Raw genomic sequence first — 22,515 nt, 5'->3', positions numbered from 1 at the left:
AAATGGTTATCTTCGAATGACATTAGTTTTTAAATATCTGCTACTAAAACTAAGCCAATTTTATCCATTTTTTTCTCTTGAGAAATAGATTAATTTAATTCTATTAGGTATCCCTCTTCTTTCTTTCCTGTCCTTTCTGTTCTCTCTTTTCCTTCTTCCTTTTCCTCTCTTTTTTCTTTTTAAGTTAAGTATTTTTTTTTCTAAGTTTAAGAAGTTTAATATTTTTCTATTTTTCCTTTCACTGTAATTAGTTTAATATTTTTTATTAATTAGTTTATCTTTTATCCTGAAATTTAAAATATCTAGATTTTTAACACTCGGCCCCTGCGCACAGGTTCTTTAACCTTGCGGGGACCTTCCTTATATTCATTGTATAATTTAATTTTATACTGTAATTCATCATTCTAATGTAATTCTATTTCTATGTTTCTGATTTTCTGTTGATGTTATTCCATTTTTCAAGAAAATATAATGTGAAGTTTGACTCCTCCAGTCTAACCTTCTATAGATGGTTTTGGAGAAGCTAATTCGTCTGGTGTTTATCTTTATCGCTGAAATAGAGGATTGATAAGTTGTTATCTACTTCAAACTGATTCGGTTTATAAGGCCTGATAATTTTGTAAGACTATTATTGTATCATTATTTTTGTTTTCATTTTTGTGCAATAAACTCCCTTCTTCTGGGGGTACCAGGACGAAGGAAAAAAGTGAAGGATCAAACAACTGTACTGTAAGTAGTTTCCAACCTTCTGTAATATTTTACATTTTAATGTGTCATTTAGTTGGTACTCGGCGCAATATCACACCCCACCCCCCACTTCCACACAACCAATTCTACCAATTCTGTCTTTGATCTAGCCTACTTTTGATGTTATTTCTATCTTCTATTTTATTTATTATCTTCAACTTATTATCAGATTTGCCGAGCTTACCCTGAATGTGTCCATATTTGGTTGGGAGCCATCATGGCCATAATCGGCAATTAGAGCCATACCACCAAATTGTTCCAATCTGTTGGCCAATTCATTCATGATTATTCGAGAATCAGGACTCACTTCGATCTCGCATCTGGTGTCTGATTCCTGTTGAGAAATTAGTTGCATTTTTCATTTGAAACAGCAAAACTTTGTGAATGAAATTACCATGATAGCCCTCTCACTTAAACTGTCCCTCTTCCACATTATATAATAGACTACTCAAGTCTTTTTTAAAATTCTTGAGGAATACATAGAAAATGGAGTAGCTTCTTTTGTGGATCTTCTAATCGAAATGGTATCTTACAATTTCAGATACGTACTGATTACAATCATGTTGAATAGAAAATCTCTGTGTAATTCTTCTTTTAATAAAATGATGATTTGATTTCAACTTTCAAGATTTGATGGTTGGAGTGAAATAGACCATTTATAACTTTGTATTTTATTACGAGTCAAACTCAAATTTATCAAATGAGAATGAAAATGTATTTATAAGAGTGAGGATGGCAGATTGGAGAGGTCATTTCTTTCATTGTTCAACCGTCAATTACAATTAAAATGACACATCATTTCAATTCACAACATTATTAATTTTCTCTAATATGTAAATAAAGTGACAAACCTTGACAAACAGTTTGGTTGCTATGGTTGGATTAGGAGACAGAACGTATCTGAATTTTTTGGCTTCCAAATCGGTTGGATCGCTGCTGTCAATGAGCACTTCTCTCCAGCCTTTTTCTGTTTTCTGCAACAACATTAATACCACTATCTATTTGTAAAATAGAAGAGGGATTCTCCGAATTTGTTATAAAATATAAATAGTTCAACCAAAATAGCGTTCTGTCTGAATAGGATAGAATCTGGTTAATTTAGCAATAAAATTATTACACTAATGAGTCAGAACAAATAATATATATAAATTGATCATAATTGTACTAATAAGCTTATTTATTAAAAGTTAATTCATAACTCATTTTATATTTTATGATTCTATAATAAACTCGTTTAAGATTGAATAACTTGTTCGTCTAAAGTTCGCCAGGTGTGGACAATGTAACTTGATGTTTATCATATATACAACAGTATCGATCGAGCAGTCATAGCGAGCAGTCGTAGCGAGCAGACGTAGTTTTTTTAGCGAGAGTAGTTGAAATAGTCTATGCAATAGTTAAAGTGCTGAGTTCAGTGTTTTGATTGTTGTGCGCGAGTTCAGTGCTGAATTATCATATAATCCGGCTGAGGAATGTAAGGAATGTGAGGAATGTCGACTCCCAAAAGATTGCCGACCTTCCTTGTGCCAGAGTTCGAAGAGGAGGAGGAAACAGATGACGTCACAACTATGACGAGTCAACTAACACCGGCTAAGAGCGTTGATCCAACGTCAATGACTCTCAACGTTAACAGTTCCCCAGAATCGTTTCTAAAAACGAACCAACTGAAAACTGAAACGGAGCAGTTTTTATACAACGCATGGAAAGAAGTCACTTGCCAACAAAGTGAAGAGAGAGGAAGAATGAATAAGCTGGAAAAGGAGTTGGAGAAAGCACGGTCGGAGATCAATCAGCTGAAAGAGATGTTTTCGTCAGCATCTTCAACGACACGGAAGCTCCAATCATCAGCTTCAAGTACAATGCAACCAGCATCTTCTAGAAACAACAATAAAAGTTATTCACCACCGAACAGGAAAGGAAGAAGAGAAAATGGTAGCATCTGAGATTGCATGGATTCTCCCTAAACAAAAGAAGAGGAAAATCCGTGACTCACCAGAAACAATAAGGCCTGAAACTGAGTCTACAAGTAGTATAAAACCGAAAGAAAAGAAAAACAAGCCACCACCAGTCATATTAAGCAATATCCAAAAGGATTCTGAAATTAAAGAGGCATTGAAATCGAAAAATCTTAATTTCAGTGCCAACATGATGAACAACAACCAGCTGAAACTTAATGTTGAAACTGAAAAAGAATACAGAGATTTAACTAAGAAGTTGGATGAAGCTAAATATGAATGGCACAAGTACGAAAACAAACAAACTCGTCCAATTCGTGTCATGGCTAAAGAACTTCACCCATCATGCGACCCAGAGGATATAAAGAACGATCTTCTAAGCAGAGGCTTTCAAATAATCAGTGCTGTCAACAAAATGAAAAAAGGAGAGAAGGATGGGAAAGAACACATTACCAGACTTCCAATGTTCATGTTAACATTCAAAAATACAGAAGATACAAAAAAATATATGAAATTAAACATATTTGCTATATGAAAGTGAAAATTGAATCAATTAGGAGCAATAAAATGATTCCGCAGTGCAAACGTTGTCAGCGGTTTGGTCATACTCAGGCATACTGTCAACATGAACCTGTGTGTGTGAAGTGTGCTGGAAAATACTGGACTATTTCATGTACCAAGGCTAAAGAAACCCCAGCCAAATGTTTCAATTGTGCTGAGGCTCACCCAGCTAACTACAGAGGCTGTCTCACCGCTAAAGAACTTCAGAGAAGAAGAACTGAAAAAGACAACATAGTTAAAAGAAGTAGCGAAGTACCACATACAACCCAACAGAGAAACTTCACTTCAAAAAAGTACACTGGAGATATATCCTATTCCCAAGTAACGAAACCTACTCCAAGCCTACAACAGGAGAGTCAACCAAAGCAACAACAACAACAGCAACAGCAAAAACAACAACAGGTTGATGTCAATAAGGTTTTGCAGAAATTTTTTAAACAGTTTAAATATTCTTTCTGGATGACTTGACAGCTTGGAAGGGAAGAGTAAGAGTATCGAGAAGAAAACTAGAAAATGAATATTGCGAGCCAACAAGATATAAGAATTGCTACCTGGAATTCCAATGGAATAAATAATATTAATAATAATAGAAGACAAGAAATAGAAATATTTCTGAAGACACGGAATATAGATGTTTGCCTCATCTCTGAAACCCATTCAACTGAGCAGATTCACTTCAAAATCAATGGATATAATGTTTACGAAACTATACATCCTCAAAATCAAGCAAGAGGTAGAAGTGCTGTAATAGTGAAGGAGAATATTAAACACTATGAAGACTTCAGTATTCAAAGTGATGGAATACAGCTAACTGTAGTTGGAATAGAGTCCATCAACCAGAAAATACTTGTTGGAGCTGCATATTTTCCACCACGTCACAATTTAAAGAAAAATGATTACACAAATATTCTTCTTCAGCTTGGAGATAGATTCATAGTGGGTGGAGATTTTAATGCCAAGCATAAGGATTGGGGTTCAAGACTCACAACTACCAAAGGAAAAGAACTCAGAGAGGCTATCCAGGAGCTGGGCTGCGAATTCCGTTCAACAGGGACACCTACTTATTGGCCAACAGATTTGAATAAAACTCCAGATCTTCTAGATTTCTTCATAACAAAGAGAATATCCAGTAATTTTATTGACATTGAAGAGAACTTTGATCTGGATTCGGATCATTCAGCTGTAGTTCTCACACTTAGTGAACGGATAATAAAGAAAGAAGACAGACCAATGTTAGTCAACAGGACAACAGACTGGGAAGCTTTTAAAGTGGAGTTGGAGAATGAAATCAACTTGAATATTCCACTTAGAACAGCTGAGCAGTTAGATGGAGCAGCAGAAAATTTCATGTGGCAAATCCAGAAATCAGCCTGGAAAAACACCAGACAATACACCAGGAAAACAAAAGGATGCAATTACCCCCTGGAGATTCGGCAACTTGTTTTAGAAAAACGAAGGGCAAGAAGAAGATGGCAACAAACTCGTGATCCTGCTGACAAGAATATCTTGAATAACAAAACAGAAAAATCTGGTGTGGCGCACTCACACAACTTTCCTTGCCGTTACGAAAATTGATTACCTGACGCTAGTATTCCCGCGCATCTAAAGTCTACTAATTCAAAGATCTGAGCCAGCTGGTGTCAGGACAATAACGCTGGACACAAACGATGTCTGCTATCTCTTCATAGTGAATGATTTCATAACTGTTGCCAACACTTTGCAATTGAAATAATCACATTTTATCGAAATTCGAGCTTATTTTCAATTTTAGGTGAAAATGTTACTGAACATTAATTGATAAAATATAATCTGAATACCAAAAAAGCACCTGGATTTGATCTGATTACAGGTGAAATCATGAAGAAACTTCCAAGGAAAGGTATTGTTATGCTAACATATGTATCCAATGCATCACTCCGATTATAGCATTTTCCTACAATTTGAAAGGTAGCAGAAGTCATTATGTTGCAAAAGCCTGGGAAATGTCCACAAGAAGCAAAATCGTACCGCTCAATATCTCTTCTACCTGTCAGGCCCCATTTTATATAATGGGTTGACTGGGCTATAGCCCAGAGCGCAAGATATTTGGGGGCGCCAAATATTTGGGGTCCCAAATTCCCATTTTTTAAAATATCTTTTATTTGCTTATTTGTTATATTCCACTGTAGAGAAAATTATATTTGGAAACTAATACTCTGTAGCCGCAAAAAATATTCTGTTTCGGTTAGCTACTGACTGAATATTGACGTATTTATTCAGTACTAAATGTTTGTTAAAATAGAATATAATTATGTGAGAGAAAGAGCGACGAAAAGAGCGCACTTCATTGTGAGGAAAGTAAACAAACAGTAGACTAACAGGAATTTTTATGCTCTCCGCTGCTGACTCATTGTCTTGACGTCTGTGCATTTCCCCACCCGCGCTCCGCGCAACCACCGTCAAGAAATCGTCAAATCGATCAGTCGACAGCTAAATCGCGAACGGGCTTGTTTATTACCGTAGGCGTAGTTCAGTCTCGTATTTTATGTGTCGAAACGCGGTTTGTGAGTTGAATCGTGAATTCGTGGTTTGTGTTTTGATAATGTTTGTGTTCATTGTCATTCATCAGATTTATTTTATATTCACAAAATAATAATTATATAACAATGAATAAAAAGTTGAGTGGTGCGGAATTTAAGAAGAGAGCTGCGAAAAGACGATGAAAAAAGTGATGAAAAGGAACTGTTGAAAAAAGTACCAAAAATCGATTGCTTTTTTAAAACTCCTTCGTCTATTGAAAAAACACCCAAACAAAACTTAAATGCAGATTTTTCAAACTCCGAGCGGATTTATTCAGATCAAAAACGTACTTTGTCTGTTAATTTTTTAAAATGTGTGCTTCCTAATGGAGAGACATACACTAGGGACTGGCTGATGTTCTCCCAATCAACTGGAAAGTTGTATTGCATTCCCTGCTGCCTCTTCCACAACAAGAAAACTAACTTTTGTTCTGGTTTTAATGACTGGAAGCATGGCCAAAACCTGATCAAACATCATGAACAGTCAGCTGACCACAGACGTAACATGCTTACTTACATTACCAGACAAAAAAATTACAAAGTCAATACCATGCTATCAACTCAGTACGAAGAAGAAGTAAAATATTGGCAAAAGGTTCTATCACGAGTAGTCTCTGTAGTGAAAGTTTTAGCAGTAAGAGGATTACTTTTTCGGGGAGACAACGAAACTTTAGGATCCACTTCAAATGGACTCTACCTGGGATGCCTGGAGCTGATTAGTGAATATGATCCCTTCCTTGCTGAACACATTAAAAATTATGCGTACAAAGGCTCAGGACATGTTTCATACCTATCTGCTAGTACGTGTGATGAATTTATCGATATGATGGGGAATATTGTTCATCGAACCATTATAAGTGAGATAAAAAATGTTCTTTACTACTCCCTCATTGTTGACTCTACTCATGACTGCTCCCACACAGACCGAAGTAGCGCTAAGAATTTTCCTGACTCTCCCAGTGACCAACTGCTCTGCCGAAAGAGGGTTTTCCATTCTATCTAGAGTGAAAAATGCCAAAAGATCAACTCTTCGAGAGGAAAAACAGAATGCGTTGGTGTTAATGTGCTCTGAACATGATATTACTCTCGAAACCAAATTTTCTGAAATTGTTAAAACATTTGCTCAAACAAAATTCAGAAAGAAATCTGTCACTTAAATTTATAACTTATGCTTATTAAGGTTTATTCACATTACTACATACTTACTATCTTAACTTGAATTTTTCGGTATTGTATTAATCTTTAAATCTCAGCACACAACTTTGGTGGCCTTGTTGCATTTGCTTTTTCATATCCACGGATTTCTCAAATGGGGGGGGGCGCCTGGGGGGGCGCAAAGCTGTGTGTAGCCCAGGGCGCTATTCACCCTAAACCCGGGCCTGCTACCTGTAATTTCAAAACTTTTTGAGAAATTGCTAATGAAGAGATTGATTCCCATCATAAGTAGCAGGAATCTTATACCAGCCCATCAATTTGGTTTCAGGCAAAAGCATTCAACCCTGGACCAAGTATATAGAATCATCAATGTGATAGAGAATTCATTAGAGAAAAAATCTATATGCTCAGCAATCTTCCTTGATGTGGCACAGGCATTTGACAAAGTGTGGCATGAAGGACTGATCAGTAAACTTCATAAAATTCTTCCCACTCAACTTGTAAAACTTTTAAAATCATACATCACCAACAGATTATTCTGAGTAAAACAAGGTGACGACGTCTCTGAATTGAAGGAAATAAGGGCTGGAGTTTCACAAGGTAGTGTTCTTGGACCAGTTCTTTATGTGCTGTACACAAGCGATCTTCCTGAATTGGATGCAGTGACAATTGCTACTTTTGCTGATGATACTGCAATACTGCCAGAAGGGAAAACAGTACAAGAAGCAGCCACAAAACTACAGAATGCTAGCAACAAATTCAGTGTCTGGACCAAAAAATGGAGAATTCGATTGAATGAGATGAAGTCCATATCAATTTCACAAACAAAAATATCACAAAATACTTTGGAATGACTCTTGACGCTAAGTTGAAATGGAAAGAGCATATCAAGATGAAAAGGAGCGAGCTGGGACTCAAATACAGTAAAATCTATTGGCTGTTGGGCCGACAATCACATCTCTCATTGGACAACAAAATATTGATTTACAAACAAATCCTAGAACCTGTCTGGACGTATGGAATTCAGCTATGGGGCTGCTCTAGAACATCTAACATCAATCAGATTCAAACATTTCAAAACAAGTACTGCGGAACATGGTGAATGCGCCCTGGTACATAAGGAACAGCGATTTGCACCGAGATCTGCACATCCCCTATGTGACCAGTGAAATAAGACGATTGGCAGCCCATCATGAGTCACGCTTCATCAACACGACAACACCGAAGTCATCCAACTACTAGACAGCACTGAACTCACAAGGAGGTTGAAGAGAACAAAGCCCTTCGAGTTGGTGTAGTGCTAGTGAAGTGAAAAAAGTATAAATTTATTATTATTTATTTACAATGCAAATAACACTAATGTAATAACATTGAAAGATAAAATAATAAGGTAGTCCTTGTGCTATTTTTCTTCCAAATTTATAGGTGACAAAAGTCCAATATAAGGTTAGAATTTCACGTGTACAATTTTTATAAAATGTTGGTCCAAAATAAACATTAAAACTATAAATTTTGAATTTAGATGGCTTAAATTTATAAATTAATAAGAAATATTCCACTCAATTACAACTTTTAACGAATAATATTGAGTTATTTAAAAAATTTGGAACTATTCAAGAAACACAAACTCGTAAACACTAAAGCTCAGCTGAGCTAAATTAAATAAATGTGTTGCGAAAGAGTTTAAAGTAGAGAAATAATTATAGATTAGAAATGTAGGCTTCACTGGAAGACTTTAGCAATAAAAATTAATATGTTAGGATAAGGAATAAGAGAACAAAATTGATGGTTAATCCTAGTGACTAGTTTTAATAGAAATAAAAAAATATATATACAACGTATATATTTATGAATCTAATATAATTTAATATTTAATATGAATGAATTTCCATTCTTCATTGAATTTTGTACTCTATAGTCAAAAATACAACATATTATTCTTTGCTGTTTTTCTTTATTCATTTTTGATTCCTGGTTAGTAGTGAAGAGTGAAGGTGATATTGTGCAGAGTTTACTAGAAATAGATAATAATTGTGTATTAACCAAAACAAGTTTTACTAGTTTAAACTTTTCAGTTTTCACTTGAAAAATTACAAGTACTTTACGAAGAATTACTTACACGGAATTTGTGTACCGGGAGAGCATCGAAAAACTCATGTGCCACAACAACAGAAAAAGCAGGAGGTACCGATTTGAGATGGTTGTACCAATGCACGCGAACACCTTCTACGGTTGTGCCTGAACAGAAGCACTGGCTGTCATTCGGTTCGTCGTTCAGGCTTTCCAAATCAATATGTAAACTCTCAGCTTGCAATCGAGTCATTTTCGGGCTGGCTTCGATCAAATGACAGCTCACATTCTCCAGTAGGTTGAGTTTTTTGAATACCTGAAGCGATTAACAATCAAATATAATAGTTGCACCTGATCCGTGCTTGAAAAGAGCCTTTCTCATCCCAACCCAATTATTCTAGTGCAGTCTCACAATTTATAGATGTTTTCAATCATAATTTTAATCAACTTCCTATTGAATGCTGTCGATTCCAATATGCAATGATGTTGAGAGAGACTCATGGTTGTTGATAATGAAATAGTTCATGTAATAAAAAATGAAGATATCGCTTCTTTTTACTTGAGAAAATAAATGTTCAATAAGTGCAGTAAACGCTTAAATATAATCATTGTATTCAGTAAATATGACGTACAGTTTTCTAGTTGGAGAGACCCAAAGCATGTTCATAATTCAATTTAATTTATTTATCTCCTCTTCAATAGGTCGATTGAATAAAGCAATTGCTAGTTCTAAGTAATTTTCAAGCCAATGCTTGGTTCGAGTCATGTGTATAATCTTATTTGTATAGCTACAACTAATGACTAGGGGCTAGCATATAGAAAGATAGAATAAGAATATATTCCATGGTTTGTGCCGTTTATGTTCCAAATTTTAAGTCGATGTTTTGTTATCTCAAGCCTATTACTGTCGACTACTGTCAATAATTCTGTTTTGGTAGGATAAGAGTGTAAGAACGGCACAGTATGAAAGACTAACAGTTTCACATAGCTTCACCCACCTAAAAATGTAGGTTCACTCATCTCTTATCATCCGCCTCATTACCCACACGCACAAGTCTAGGGCTCATGTGGGCATCACCCTCAGCAGAAACAGGCTATAGTGCTTGTGTGGAAAGGAGGGTCTGAATCAATTCTCCATTTATCTCAGTTATGTAGAGGGAGTAATAATTGACAAATTAAACTACTAAGAAAGACATATAATTATTAAAAAATAGAGAAGAAGAAAAGAGGCTGAAGCCAACAAAAAAATATAAAAACATACAAAAAAAGGCTTTGTAACTGTAGAGGATCGTCCATCAAAGCAGCTGCCGGGCTCACACATATGCAAAACAATCGGAAAGTCCAGTCCACATAAGTCCTTGCAAGGCCTTGTCATGTGTAATGCCACATTCACACTCTCGACAAGTTTGTACAAAAATAACGATATTTTCAGTCAAAGGCAATACAAGGAAAGTGATAAATATAACACCAGTAATATAGTATGCAAAGGGTATTATTATAATTATACAAACATAATAGAGTATAGAGTAAGAATGATAATAAATATGTCCTAATATATAGCATAATATAATTATATATTTCATGTATCCTATTGTAATAGGAATGAGAGTAAACACGACATAAGTATTTAATACCTTAAGAAAGGTTTTTAATAACTTGAACTATACAGGTTTCGAATTGGAATGAGTTTGTTTGGAGACTTAGTAACAGTAATAACAAATTCAAAACATATGTTGTTATACTACATTCTTCCCCCCAAAGAGTTAATGAATGTAGTCATTCAAATAATTAGGAGGTCTTCTATTTCTAAAACTTCTTCTTGGATATGTATTTTGATTTTCTTGTCCAGTAGTCTGTTGTCTAGGTTGTAAGCTCTCGGCAGTAGTACTAGTTTCGTTTTCTTGGTTTTGGGTTGCTTGAGGATTATGGAAGTATTCAAGTTCAGGTTCGGAAGTTGGTAATTGAGAATTTTCATCATTTTCAGAATCGGTTTGTTCTTCGTGATCTCTGTTTTCGTACTCTCCAACTGGAGCAAGATGACGTGTTGATACTGTGGTTTCTCTTCCATCAGGTAGCTTTACATGTGCATACTCAGCATTTCCATGTAGAAGTTGGACCTCTTCAACAAGTGGCTCATATTTAGATGTTCGATTGAATTTTTTTAAATAGACAGGGCCGGAATTGAGAAGCCAAGAAGGAGCTGAAACACCATTGTTTCCAGATCTACGTGGGTGTAAGAACATACGCTCATGAGGAGTTTGATTTGTGGCTGTGCAAAGTAATGTTCTTGTTGAGCTAAGAGCATCTTCTAAAACTGACTCCCATTGATTTATTTCTAAATTAAGTGATTTTAATGCTAGCTCAATCGTTTTCCATAGAATACCATTATATCTTTCAACCTGTCCATTACCTGCTGGGTTGTAAGCAGTGGTTCTGCTAGTTGCAATTCCATGCGAGTTTAGGTAATTTTTCAAGTCTTGACTCATAAATGATGTTCCTCTGTCTGAATGTATGTAACTAGGAACCCCAAACGTAGAAAACAGGGTTTTCAGTTTTGATTTAACTGTAGATGATGACATGTCTGGACATGGGAAAGCAAAAGGGAACCGTGAAAACTCATCTACTATTACCAATAAATAACGATTTCGACTTGATGAAGGCAGAGGGCCTTTGAAATCGATATTTAGCCGTTCAAATGCAGAAGTGGCTTTAATCAGAGTCCCTTTGTGTTTGAAGAATTTGGGCTTGACAGCAGCACACACTTTGCAGGAGTTTGTTATACGTCTGATTTCATCAATTGAGTAGGGTAAGTTTTTACTCCGAACCCAGTGGTACAACCGTGTTATGCCTGGGTGGCATAGAGACTCATGTAAATCAACTAATAGATTTTCCTGATTTTGGATTGAAGAACATACTCTAGACAGAGCATCAGCAGCCATATTATCTTTGCCAGGTCTATATACAATATCGTAATGAAAACAAGACAGTTCCAGTTTCCACCTCATTATCTTTTCATTTTTCACTTTACCATGACGGTTGTTATCAAACATAAAAGCTACCGACCTCTGATCAGTAATTAGCTTGAAATGTTTGCCAACCAAGTAGTGACGCCATTTTCGCAGTGCTTCTACAATGGCTTGTGCTTCTTTCTCAACACTTGAATGTCTTTGTTCTGCTGGTGAAAGTATCCTTGAGAAGAATGCAACTGGACGGTTTGATTGAGTCAAAGTAGCAGCAATGGTGCTCTCAGATGCATCAGTTTCCACAATGAATTGTGCTTCAGGGTCAATGCAGCTTACTACAGATCCAATTATTTCACTTTTTATAGTTTCAAACGATTGTAACCCTGCTTTAGACAAGGGAAATGCAGTACGGGCAAGAGGAATCACCTTAGTGGCATAATCTGGTATTAGTGATGCATAATGTGAAAACATACCAAGGGTCCTCCTCAGCGATGCAGTGTCTCTAGGCGGAGGTAAATTTTTCAGTGGTTCCAATCGGCTGGGGTCAGGCTTGATAGTTTTGTTAGATATATGATAGCCCAGCAAGTTGATCGATTTCAGTGAAAATGAAGACTTCTCATTATTGATAGTTAGGTTGTATTTGTTTGCAGCGTTGATAAACTTTTTCAAGTTTATATCGTGTTGCTCCTGTGTTTTGCCACAGATTGTAACATCATCAAGGTAAGCATAAGTGTCTTGTAGCTGTTCAGACCGTATAACTTGGTCAATTACACGTTGGAACACTGCCACTCCATTAGTGACCCCAAACGGAATGCGTTTAAACTGGTAGAGTTGACCACATGCCTCAAATGCTGTGTAGTGCTTTTCTTCTTTCCTTATCGTAATTTGGTGGTATGCACTTTTCAAGTCGATAGTACTGAAAAACTCATAATTTGCAACTTTGTTTACAATATCATCGATTCTTGGTAGTGGGTAAGCATCCAGTAATGTAAAACGATTTATAGTTTTGGAGTAATCAATGACCATTCTTTTTCTATGATTTTCATTTGTAACCACTAACGCTTGAGCTCTCCATGGAGAAATGCTGGGCTCTATAACATCGTCTTTAAGCATTTTACTTACTTCATTTTCAATAAACTTCAAATCATCCGTACTGTGTCGATGATATTTGATTGCAATTGGTTTACATTCCGGTTTTAAATTAGAAAACAATGACACCGGTTCTACAGTTGAGGCTGCCACGCTGCATACGGTTAACTGCGGCTTTTTTCCACCAAAAACTACTTTAATACTTTCATGGTTTTTCAAAATATCATGTCCAACAATTATATCCGCACAAAGCTCTGGTAAGACCGAAAGATTTGCTTGTTTGTAACAGTGATCAAGAATGACAAGATCTACTAAGCATTGTCCTGTTATATTGGATGTGATTGATGTAGTCGCCATTGATACAGTACCCCTACCTGGTCTTATAGGAAGACCTAGGTTAAGAGCAGTAGAATTGTTTATAAAACTCAGAGAACTCCCTGTATCTATCAAAGCAGAGACAGATTTTCCATTAACCAGGGCTTGTACTGTACTCTTTGTCAATCCTCCGGGCGAAGCTGCTAGGTCAATAGAGTTCATAATATCTTTCGATTTTTTTGATTGTTTGGTTTGTAATTTACTCGACCTGCAGACCTTAGCAAAGTGCCCCTGTTTTCCACAATTATGACAAATTGTATTTTTAGCTGGGCAGCTGACCCGAGGATGTCTCAGATTACCACAAAAATAGCATTTTTCATTAGCAGCAGCTAATAAACAGTTTTCTGAATCAGTATTCTGATTGCTTGCTTCAGTATTTTGGGAAGAAGTTGCATTTAATTGGGATGAAGATTGGAAAGCTAATGATTGTGCATATGCAAGTTCCAGGGATCTGGCTTGACTATATGCCTCTTCTAGTGTTAATGCAACATTCTCTAGTAAACGCTGGCGAATTGTAGGAGACTTCATACCAGCAATAAATGTGTCACGAATATAATCATCCCTATTTCTTTCAGCTGTCACAGCTTTAAACTCACAGTCCTTACTTAATAGTTTTAAGGCATGAAGATATTGATCAATAGTCTCATCAGGCTGTTGTTGACGTGCAGATAGTTTATGTCTTGAAAATATTTCATTTACAGGTTTTACATAGATTCTCCTTAAAGTAGATATAGCATCATTATACGTACCACTTTCGCTTATGTACTCATAAATATCTGGAGTGATGAAGTTGATAAGTGTTTTGAGCTTTTCAGAGTCTGATGATTGTGGTGCGATACTGGTAATGAAGTTCTGAAAAGTTTTGTGCCAATGTGTCCATTCCTTGCTTGCAGTTGATAAGTTAGGATCCACACTAAACTTGTCTGGCTTCAGTATCGTATTCATTTTACAATATCAAGTTATTAAAATTGTAATAGGAATGAGAGTAAACACGACATAAGTATTTAATACCTTAAGAAAGGTTTTTAATAACTTGAACTATACAGGTTTCGAATTGGAATGAGTTTGTTTGGAGACTTAGTAACAGTAATAACAAATTCAAAACATATGTTGTTATACTACACCTATTATATATTATAATATAATAATCCTCCTCATGCAAGGAATAGGAGGATTATGAAAATTCAGTTTCCTGAAATTAACGAAAATTGTTGAAGAAAGGGGAAACAAAGAGATGGGAGAAATTTATCACTAAAAACGGTATAGCATGCAAAAGGTATTATTAAATACAAGTATAATAGTGTTGAGTGAAAAAAATGAGTACCTAATGCAAGGGATAGGAGAAATTGCCCTTCCCTGCTCCCAGTCAGATCATTATTCTCTCATAAGATATTGCACTGTATCAGCTGAAGGCAGAGAAGTAAGCAGGCATTTTACACCACAAACGATGTGCAACATAAAAAAGGGGATCGATATAAGGCTAGAGTTAATAATCTAGTCATTCTCATATTGTTGAAACTGGAGGAACGAGTGAAATAAATGTGTTTTGATACATTAATATATCATATGACTAGTATGTGCACTAGTAATGCGTTGATAGAAAGCTATCTTACATCCAAGGCCCTGAACTGTTTACAATGATCTCAAACTCTTGTAGCTGGTTTGAGTGATAGAGACTTGGATGGCCCATAGCACCCTTCTGGATAGTCAACAGAGGCCTCAGGACATTCATAAAAGCACTGCCCCACACCAAAATGCCATTGCAGGCAAAATAGGTCAGCTTCATTATAATAAGGAAATCAATTATAGAGTTTAATCTTTAGAAAATAAAGATACCTATACATTTTTTATTCTATGATTTACGTGAGAGATAATATGACATTTCCATCTGAGATTTCTATCGATGTATAACAGGTACATAAATTATTATCCTTACCCGTAGGATATCAGACATCATTGTACCTCTTCCTGGTCCAAGTTCTATGAGAAATAGTGGTTTAGGCTTATTCAGTTTCATCCACTCATTGGCTATCCAGATAGATATTAACTGTAAAAAAGGTAAATAAAATTGTATATGAATATTAAATGATAAATTGCCAACTATTGAGATGAGAGTTTAGCATATGTAATATTTCATGCAAAGGTGGTGCAATTCCATAGCGGCGTCTTGAGACGCGTGGTTAGAGCTGCCGCGGCTAGAGCACATAACCTAAAAATTAATATTAAATTCTATGACTGATTGGATTTTTATGCTGTATAAAAGTTATGGTGGCAGATGAGTTAGAAGTGTTGGCTACTATATAGCTTTCAAGATTCATATCTAATAAATCAAATGGATTTATGGGTTATGTGCTCTAGCTGCGGTGGTTCTAACTGCGCGTCTCGAGATACTCCTAAGGAATTGCACTTTGAAATAATTGAAGGTTCTGATACCGTATCTGATTACCGTCTTGAAAAACGGTACCGTTTTGTCAAGACTTAACTTACCTCTCCAAACATTTGATTAATTTCAGGAGATGTGATGAAGTCACCAGATTTACCAAATACATCTTTGTGCCCTGGGGAATGGGAGGACAGGGACGGCAGACAACGGTCCGCTGTGCCCTGGGGAAATGGGAGGACAGGGACGGCAGACAACGGTCCGCTGTGCCCTAGGAGATGGGAGGACAGGGACGCAGACAACGGTCCGCTGTGCCCTAGGTAGATGGGAGGACAGTGACGGCAGACAACGGTCCGCTGTGCCCTAGGGAGATGGAAGGTTAGGGACGTACGTCAGCCAACGGCCGCTGTACCAGGGCAGGAGGTCGGGGACGTACGGCAGCCAACGGGCCGCTGTACCAGGAGCAGGAAGGTTGTGAGCGGAATGCTGTGGTCTGGGGCTCGTCCGGCCTTTAAATACTCCCCCAAGTGGAGGGGATGGAGTTGAGCCGCCGCCAGAGGCGGTGGAAATCGTCTTGATGCGCGGAAGATGGTGCGCCATCGGTACCTCCCTTATCTCCGCGGTCGGCTAGCATTGCTGATAGCCGAGCGTCTTTCAATAATATTATTTATTATTTTCTCGTCACAATTTTACTTTGTGACACCCCACTCCTACTTGGGGGGGGGGGGGTGTTCGGAGCCCTCTATGGCACCACCTTAAAAGGCGTGAGCCAACTAGGCATCACCTTAAGAGGTGTACACCTTCTCAGGCATCACCTTAAGAGGTGTATGCCACTCAGGCATCACCTTTAGAGGTGTATGCCACTGCCTATGGGCATCATCTATGCCTGATCTACGGGCACATATTTACGTCGTCCATCCGGTAATTGGATCTTTATACGTGGCTTGCCAGCCCGTTTACGCTTACCAGGTGTTGAGACTCGGTGACACAACACTGGATCCTTATTCCTTGAGAGTCCTGGTCTGGGATCCTGGGACTGTGAGACTACTTCCTTGATGGTCAAAGACTGTGTTGGCTCTTCTACAACCATATCAATGGGGGGTGGTACTAACTTTTCCACATCACTCTCGGAGCTACCACTTGTATTGGTGGCTGGGGCATGAATCGTGGCCTGCCGTTCATACTCAGTCATCTCATCCCTGTGATCCATCACAATGTTGCCCAGGATTCTTGCCTTGGAATATATGACATCTCCATCTTGCTATCAATCAAGGCATCAAGTTTGACTCCATTCAAGCCAACCTGCTTGAACATCCTTCTGTTGCGACTCTTGTTGTCCTGAGAATCGGAATCTATAGCTGATATTGTTGGGACTGCAGTTGTCTTAGTCCCCAATAAGAGAGATCGCGACATAATAAGCGGACTTGAAGGATTCAGTTGAGGAGGATCCCACTCTACCTCTCTCGTGAATGTGTGAATATTCACCCTGTTTTCACGCATAAATTCCATGCCTAATAGCAACTCTTGTCCAAGTCCATCCAGTATAGACGCCACTAGTGGAACTGTGATTTGTCCTATAGTTACATTAGTTTTCAGCTTCCCATTTAATGGGGTAGATCGTCCATCAGCTAATATCGCGTGGAGACGTGCTGGTTCTTTCCGTATCATCCCTATTTTCCGGAGGACTTCATAGACCTCGTTACTCATATAATTAGCTTCAGCGCCAGTATCTAGCAATGCCTGACACTTTTTACTGCCGATTGTCACGGTGATAAATAGTCTGTTGTCCTTGATGACTCTTCAATCACAGGAATCCTTTGTGCCGTTCGCACCACTGCTGTCTTGTTTGGAATCTTATTCTCCTTTTGCTCATCACAGGCACATTTCAGTGCTCTCTTTCCGCACCTTTTACATGGCAGGATTTCGGGACAGTTTGATCTCCAGTGCCCCGTCTCTGTATTGCCCACACATGGGTTCAGACTCACTAAGAGATGGTCTGTTACTAGTAGGGGTTATAACTGTCTCAACCTTGAGCCTTGTATCTTTTTCGTGTCCTCAATCATGTGAACTCTCGAATTCTGTCTATTCTGTTTCTCCTCTGCTTTTATTTGTTCATACTCCCTCGCGAATTTTTCCAATTTGTTGATACTATGAACATCTGATTGCCGAATATACAATTTGTATCGTGGGAGGAGATTCTTATACACTCTCTGTAATTATTCTTGTCTGTAAAACCTCCTCTACGCCTCATGAGTGTCAGTACTTCTTCGAGAAATTCGTCAACGATTCACCTTCCTTTTGCTTCCTTGTCTGAATTAGATTCTCGAGGTCCTCCTCATAGGTAAGTGGGTAGTAGCGTGATCTGAAATCTGTCACAAAATTGTCCCATGATTTCCACTGGTCACGACGATTACGCATCCATAGAGTAGCTTTACCAACTAGTAATTCAGGTAGCGCGACTAGTAGTTGGTTGCCAGTGAGCCCATAGGCTTGTTGTAGCTCGTCTAGCCTTTCTAAGAAGCTGGGAGCATCTGATTGGCCGTCGAATGACAGTCTCCAGCTTCTTACTTTGTCACATACCGCCCCTGGGTCCATGAGGGGTTTGTGTGAATGTTGTTCCAACTTCAGCATGCCTACCTGTTGCTGAGTGACCAGTCTCCCCACTGCTTCTGCTCATTATACCAGGTCTAGGGCTGGGATAACGTACAGTCATCTTCTTATGTTGTTCTACTAACAACTTCCTCAACTCAGCAAGTGTTCAGATGACACTATGCCCCAATCTTGTAGAAGATTGAATGCCTCATCCTTTTTCAATCTATAGATCCAGGAAACTCTGGGGTCGGCTATCACCTCGGGGTTTATGTCCTCGACCGACTGATCCTCTGTCAGCTCCTGGTGTTGAACATCTGAATCAGACTCTCCCTGTTCACTCATGATTCTTACTTCGTTGCCTCGTGCCCCACGTTGGGCGCCAATCTATCACGTACACCCTGAGTAGCTTGAGAGGTGGGTGATTGATACCCAGGTGTTGCTCCTGGATGACTTCGCTCAGTCGTAATGTGGGCGGGGAAAGGAGGCAAGTCGAAGTTCCTCTTCCTTCTTCTTTGTGCCTCAGCTGGCGTGAACAGCACCTCCTGGTGCTTCTGACGGCGTGAAGGTCGCTCTCTTCTCTGATGACACCACTTTGGTGTAATTTTGTATCGGCCTTACGGCCTCGTTCCGCTCCAGTGGAGTAGAAAAGGAAGGACAGACAGGATAGGGACGGCAACAACGGTCCGCTGTGCCCTGGGGAAAAGGAAGAATAGGGACGGCAGACAACGGTCCGCTGTGCCCTGGGGGGGAATGGAAGGTCAGGGACGGCAGACAACGGTCCGCTGTGCCCTGAGGAAAAGGGAGAATAAGGACGGCAGACAACGGTCCGCTGTGCCCTGGGGAGAAGGAAGAATAGGGACGGCAGACAACGGTCCGCTGTGCCCTGGGGAATGGAAGGTCAGGGACGGCAGACAACGGTCCGCTGTGCCCTGGGGAAAAGGGAGGTCAGGGACGGCAGACAACGGTCTGCTGTGCCCTGGGGAAATGGGAGGACAGGACGGCAGACAACGGTCCGCTGTGCCCTAGGGAGATGGAGGACAGGGACGGCAGACAACGGTCCGCTGTGCCCTGGGGAATGGAGGTCAGGGACGGCAGACAACGGTCCGCTGTGCCGTGGGGAAATGGGAGGACAGGGACGGCAGACAACGGTCCGCTGTGCCCTGGGGAATGGAAGGTTAGGGACGGCAGACAACGTTCCGCTGTGCCCTGGGGAAATGGGAGGACAGGGACGGCAGACAACGGTCCGCTGTGCCCTAGGTATATGGGAGGACAGGGACGGCAGACAACGGTCCGCTGTGCCCTAGGTAGATGGGAGGTCAGGGACGGCAGACAACGGTCCGCTGTGCCCTAGGTATATGGGAGGACAGGGACGGCAGACAACGGTCCGCTGTGCCCTAGGTAGATGGGAGAACAGGGACGGCAGACAACGGTCCGCTGTGCCCTAGGGTGATGGGAGGTCAGGGACGGCAGACAACGGTCCGCTGTGCCTGGGGAAATGGGAGGACAGGGACGGCAGACAACGGTCCGCTGTGCCCTAGGGAGATGGGAGGACAGGGACGGCAGACAACGGTCCGCTGTGACCAAAAACTACTTTAATACTTTCATGGTTTTTCAAAATATCATGTCCAACAATTATATCCGCACAAAGCTCTGGTAAGACCGAAAGATTTGCTTGTTTGTAACAGTGATCAAGAATGACAAGATCTACTAAGCATTGTCCTGTTATATTGGATGTGATTGATGTAGTCGCCATTGATACAGTACCCCTACCTGGTCTTATAGGAAGACCTAGGTTAAGAGCAGTAGAATTGTTTATAAAACTCAGAGAACTCCCTGTATCTATCAAAGCAGAGACAGATTTTCCATTAACCAGGGCTTGTACTGTACTCTTTGTCAATCCTCCGGGCGAAGCTGCTAGGTCAATAGAGTTCATAATATCTTTCGATTTTTTTGATTGTTTGGTTTGTAATTTACTCGACCTGCAGACCTTAGCAAAGTGCCCCTGTTTTCCACAATTATGACAAATTGTATTTTTAGCTGGGCAGCTGACCCGAGGATGTCTCAGATTACCACAAAAATAGCATTTTTCATTAGCAGCAGCTAATAAACAGTTTTCTGAATCAGTATTCTGATTGCTTGCTTCAGTATTTTGGGAAGAAGTTGCATTTAATTGGGATGAAGATTGGAAAGCTAATGATTGTGCATATGCAAGTTCCAGGGATCTGGCTTGACTATATGCCTCTTCTAGTGTTAATGCAACATTCTCTAGTAAACGCTGGCGAATTGTAGGAGACTTCATACCAGCAATAAATGTGTCACGAATATAATCATCCCTATTTCTTTCAGCTGTCACAGCTTTAAACTCACAGTCCTTACTTAATAGTTTTAAGGCATGAAGATATTGATCAATAGTCTCATCAGGCTGTTGTTGACGTGCAGATAGTTTATGTCTTGAAAATATTTCATTTACAGGTTTTACATAGATTCTCCTTAAAGTAGATATAGCATCATTATACGTACCACTTTCGCTTATGTACTCATAAATATCTGGAGTGATGAAGTTGATAAGTGTTTTGAGCTTTTCAGAGTCTGATGATTGTGGTGCGATACTGGTAATGAAGTTCTGAAAAGTTTTGTGCCAATGTGTCCATTCCTTGCTTGCAGTTGATAAGTTTGAATCCACACTAAACTTGTCTGGCTTCAGTATCGTATTCATTTTACAATATCAAGTTATTAAAATTGTAATAGGAATGAGAGTAAACACGACATAAGTATTTAATACCTTAAGAAAGGTTTTTAATAACTTGAACAATACAGGTTTCGAATTGGAATGAGCTTGTTTGGAGACTTAGTAACAGTAATAACAAATTCAAAACATATGTTGTTATACTACACCTATTATATATTATAATATAATAATCCTCCTCATGCAAGGAATAGGAGGATTATGAAAATTCAGTTTCCTGAAATTAACGAAAATTGTTGAAGAAAGGGGAAACAAAGAGATGGGAGAAATTTATCATTAAAAACGGTATAGCATGCAAAAGGTATTATTAAATACAAGTATAATAGTGTTGAGTGAAAAAAATGAGTACCTAATGCAAGGGATAGGAGAAATTGCCCTTCCCTGCTCCCAGTCAGATCATTATTCTCTCATAAGATATTGCACTGTATCAGCTGAAGGCAGAGAAGTAAGCAGGCATTTTACACCACAAACGATGTGCAACATAAAAAAGGGGATCGATATAAGGCTAGAGTTAATAATTTAGTCATTCTCATATTGTTGAAACTGGAGGAACGACTGAAATAAATGTGTTTTGATACATTAATATATCATATGACTAGTATGTGCACTAGTAATGCGTTGATAGAAAGCTATCTTACATCCAAGACCCTGAACTGTTTACAATGATCTCAAACTCTTGTAGCTGGTTTGAGTGATAGAGACTTGGATGGCCCATAGCACCCTTCTGGATAGTCAACAGAGGCCTCAGGACATTCATAAAAGCACTGCCCCACACCAAAATGCCATTGCAGGCAAAATAGGTCAGCTTCATTATAATAAGGAAATCAATTATAGAGTTTAATCTTTAGAAAATAAAGATACCTATACATTTTTTATTCTATGATTTACGTGAGAGATAATATGACATTTCCATCTGAGATTTCTATCGATGTATAACAGGTACATAAATTATTATCCTTACCCGTAGGATATCAGACATCATTGTACCTCTTCCTGGTCCAAGTTCTATGAGAAATAGTGGTTTAGGCTTATTCAGTTTCATCCACTCATTGGCTATCCAGATAGATATTAACTGTAAAAAAAGTAAATAAAATTCTATATGAATATTAAATGATAAATTGCCAACTATTGAGATGAGAGTTTAGCATATGTAATATTTCATGCAAAGGTGGTGCAATTCCATAGCGGCGTCTTGAGACGCGTGGTTAGAGCTGCCGCGGCTAGAGCACATAACCTAAAAATTAATATTAAATTCTATGACTGATTGGATTTTTATGCTGTATAAAAGTTATGGTGGCAGATGAGTTAGAAGTGTTGGCTACTA

The 22,515-nt window shown here is 38.8% G+C and overlaps 1 protein-coding gene across 2 annotated transcripts in view; it reads right to left on the bottom strand.

The window, feature by feature from the left end:
* Window positions 1-22,515, bottom strand: part of LOC111054600 (protein arginine methyltransferase NDUFAF7, mitochondrial) — a 72,814-nt gene that overhangs the window by 49,570 nt on the left and 729 nt on the right. Inside the window, exons 1-5 of one of the 2 annotated variants that reach the window (XM_039432329.1) lie at window positions 15,961-16,024; window positions 15,410-15,520; window positions 9,096-9,362; window positions 1,599-1,721; window positions 932-1,081 (exon numbers count right to left, since the gene is read on the bottom strand). In XM_039432329.1, the coding sequence (XP_039288263.1) occupies window positions 932-1,081; window positions 1,599-1,721; window positions 9,096-9,362; window positions 15,410-15,520; window positions 15,961-15,972 (663 nt within the window). In that variant the 5' untranslated portion in view covers window positions 15,973-16,024. Of the gene's footprint in view, window positions 1-931; window positions 1,082-1,598; window positions 1,722-9,095; window positions 9,363-15,409; window positions 15,521-15,960; window positions 16,025-22,152; window positions 22,264-22,515 lie in introns of those variants that run through there. The other variant, XM_039432328.1, reaches the window with a different exon arrangement.

This window comes from Nilaparvata lugens, chromosome 7 (genome assembly GCF_014356525.2).
Source record: "Nilaparvata lugens isolate BPH chromosome 7, ASM1435652v1, whole genome shotgun sequence".
In the NCBI taxonomy this organism is placed as follows: Eukaryota; Metazoa; Arthropoda; class Insecta; order Hemiptera; family Delphacidae; genus Nilaparvata; species Nilaparvata lugens.
The sequence above is the reverse complement of the archived record's forward strand: the minus strand, read 5'-3'. Positions and strand labels throughout refer to the sequence as shown.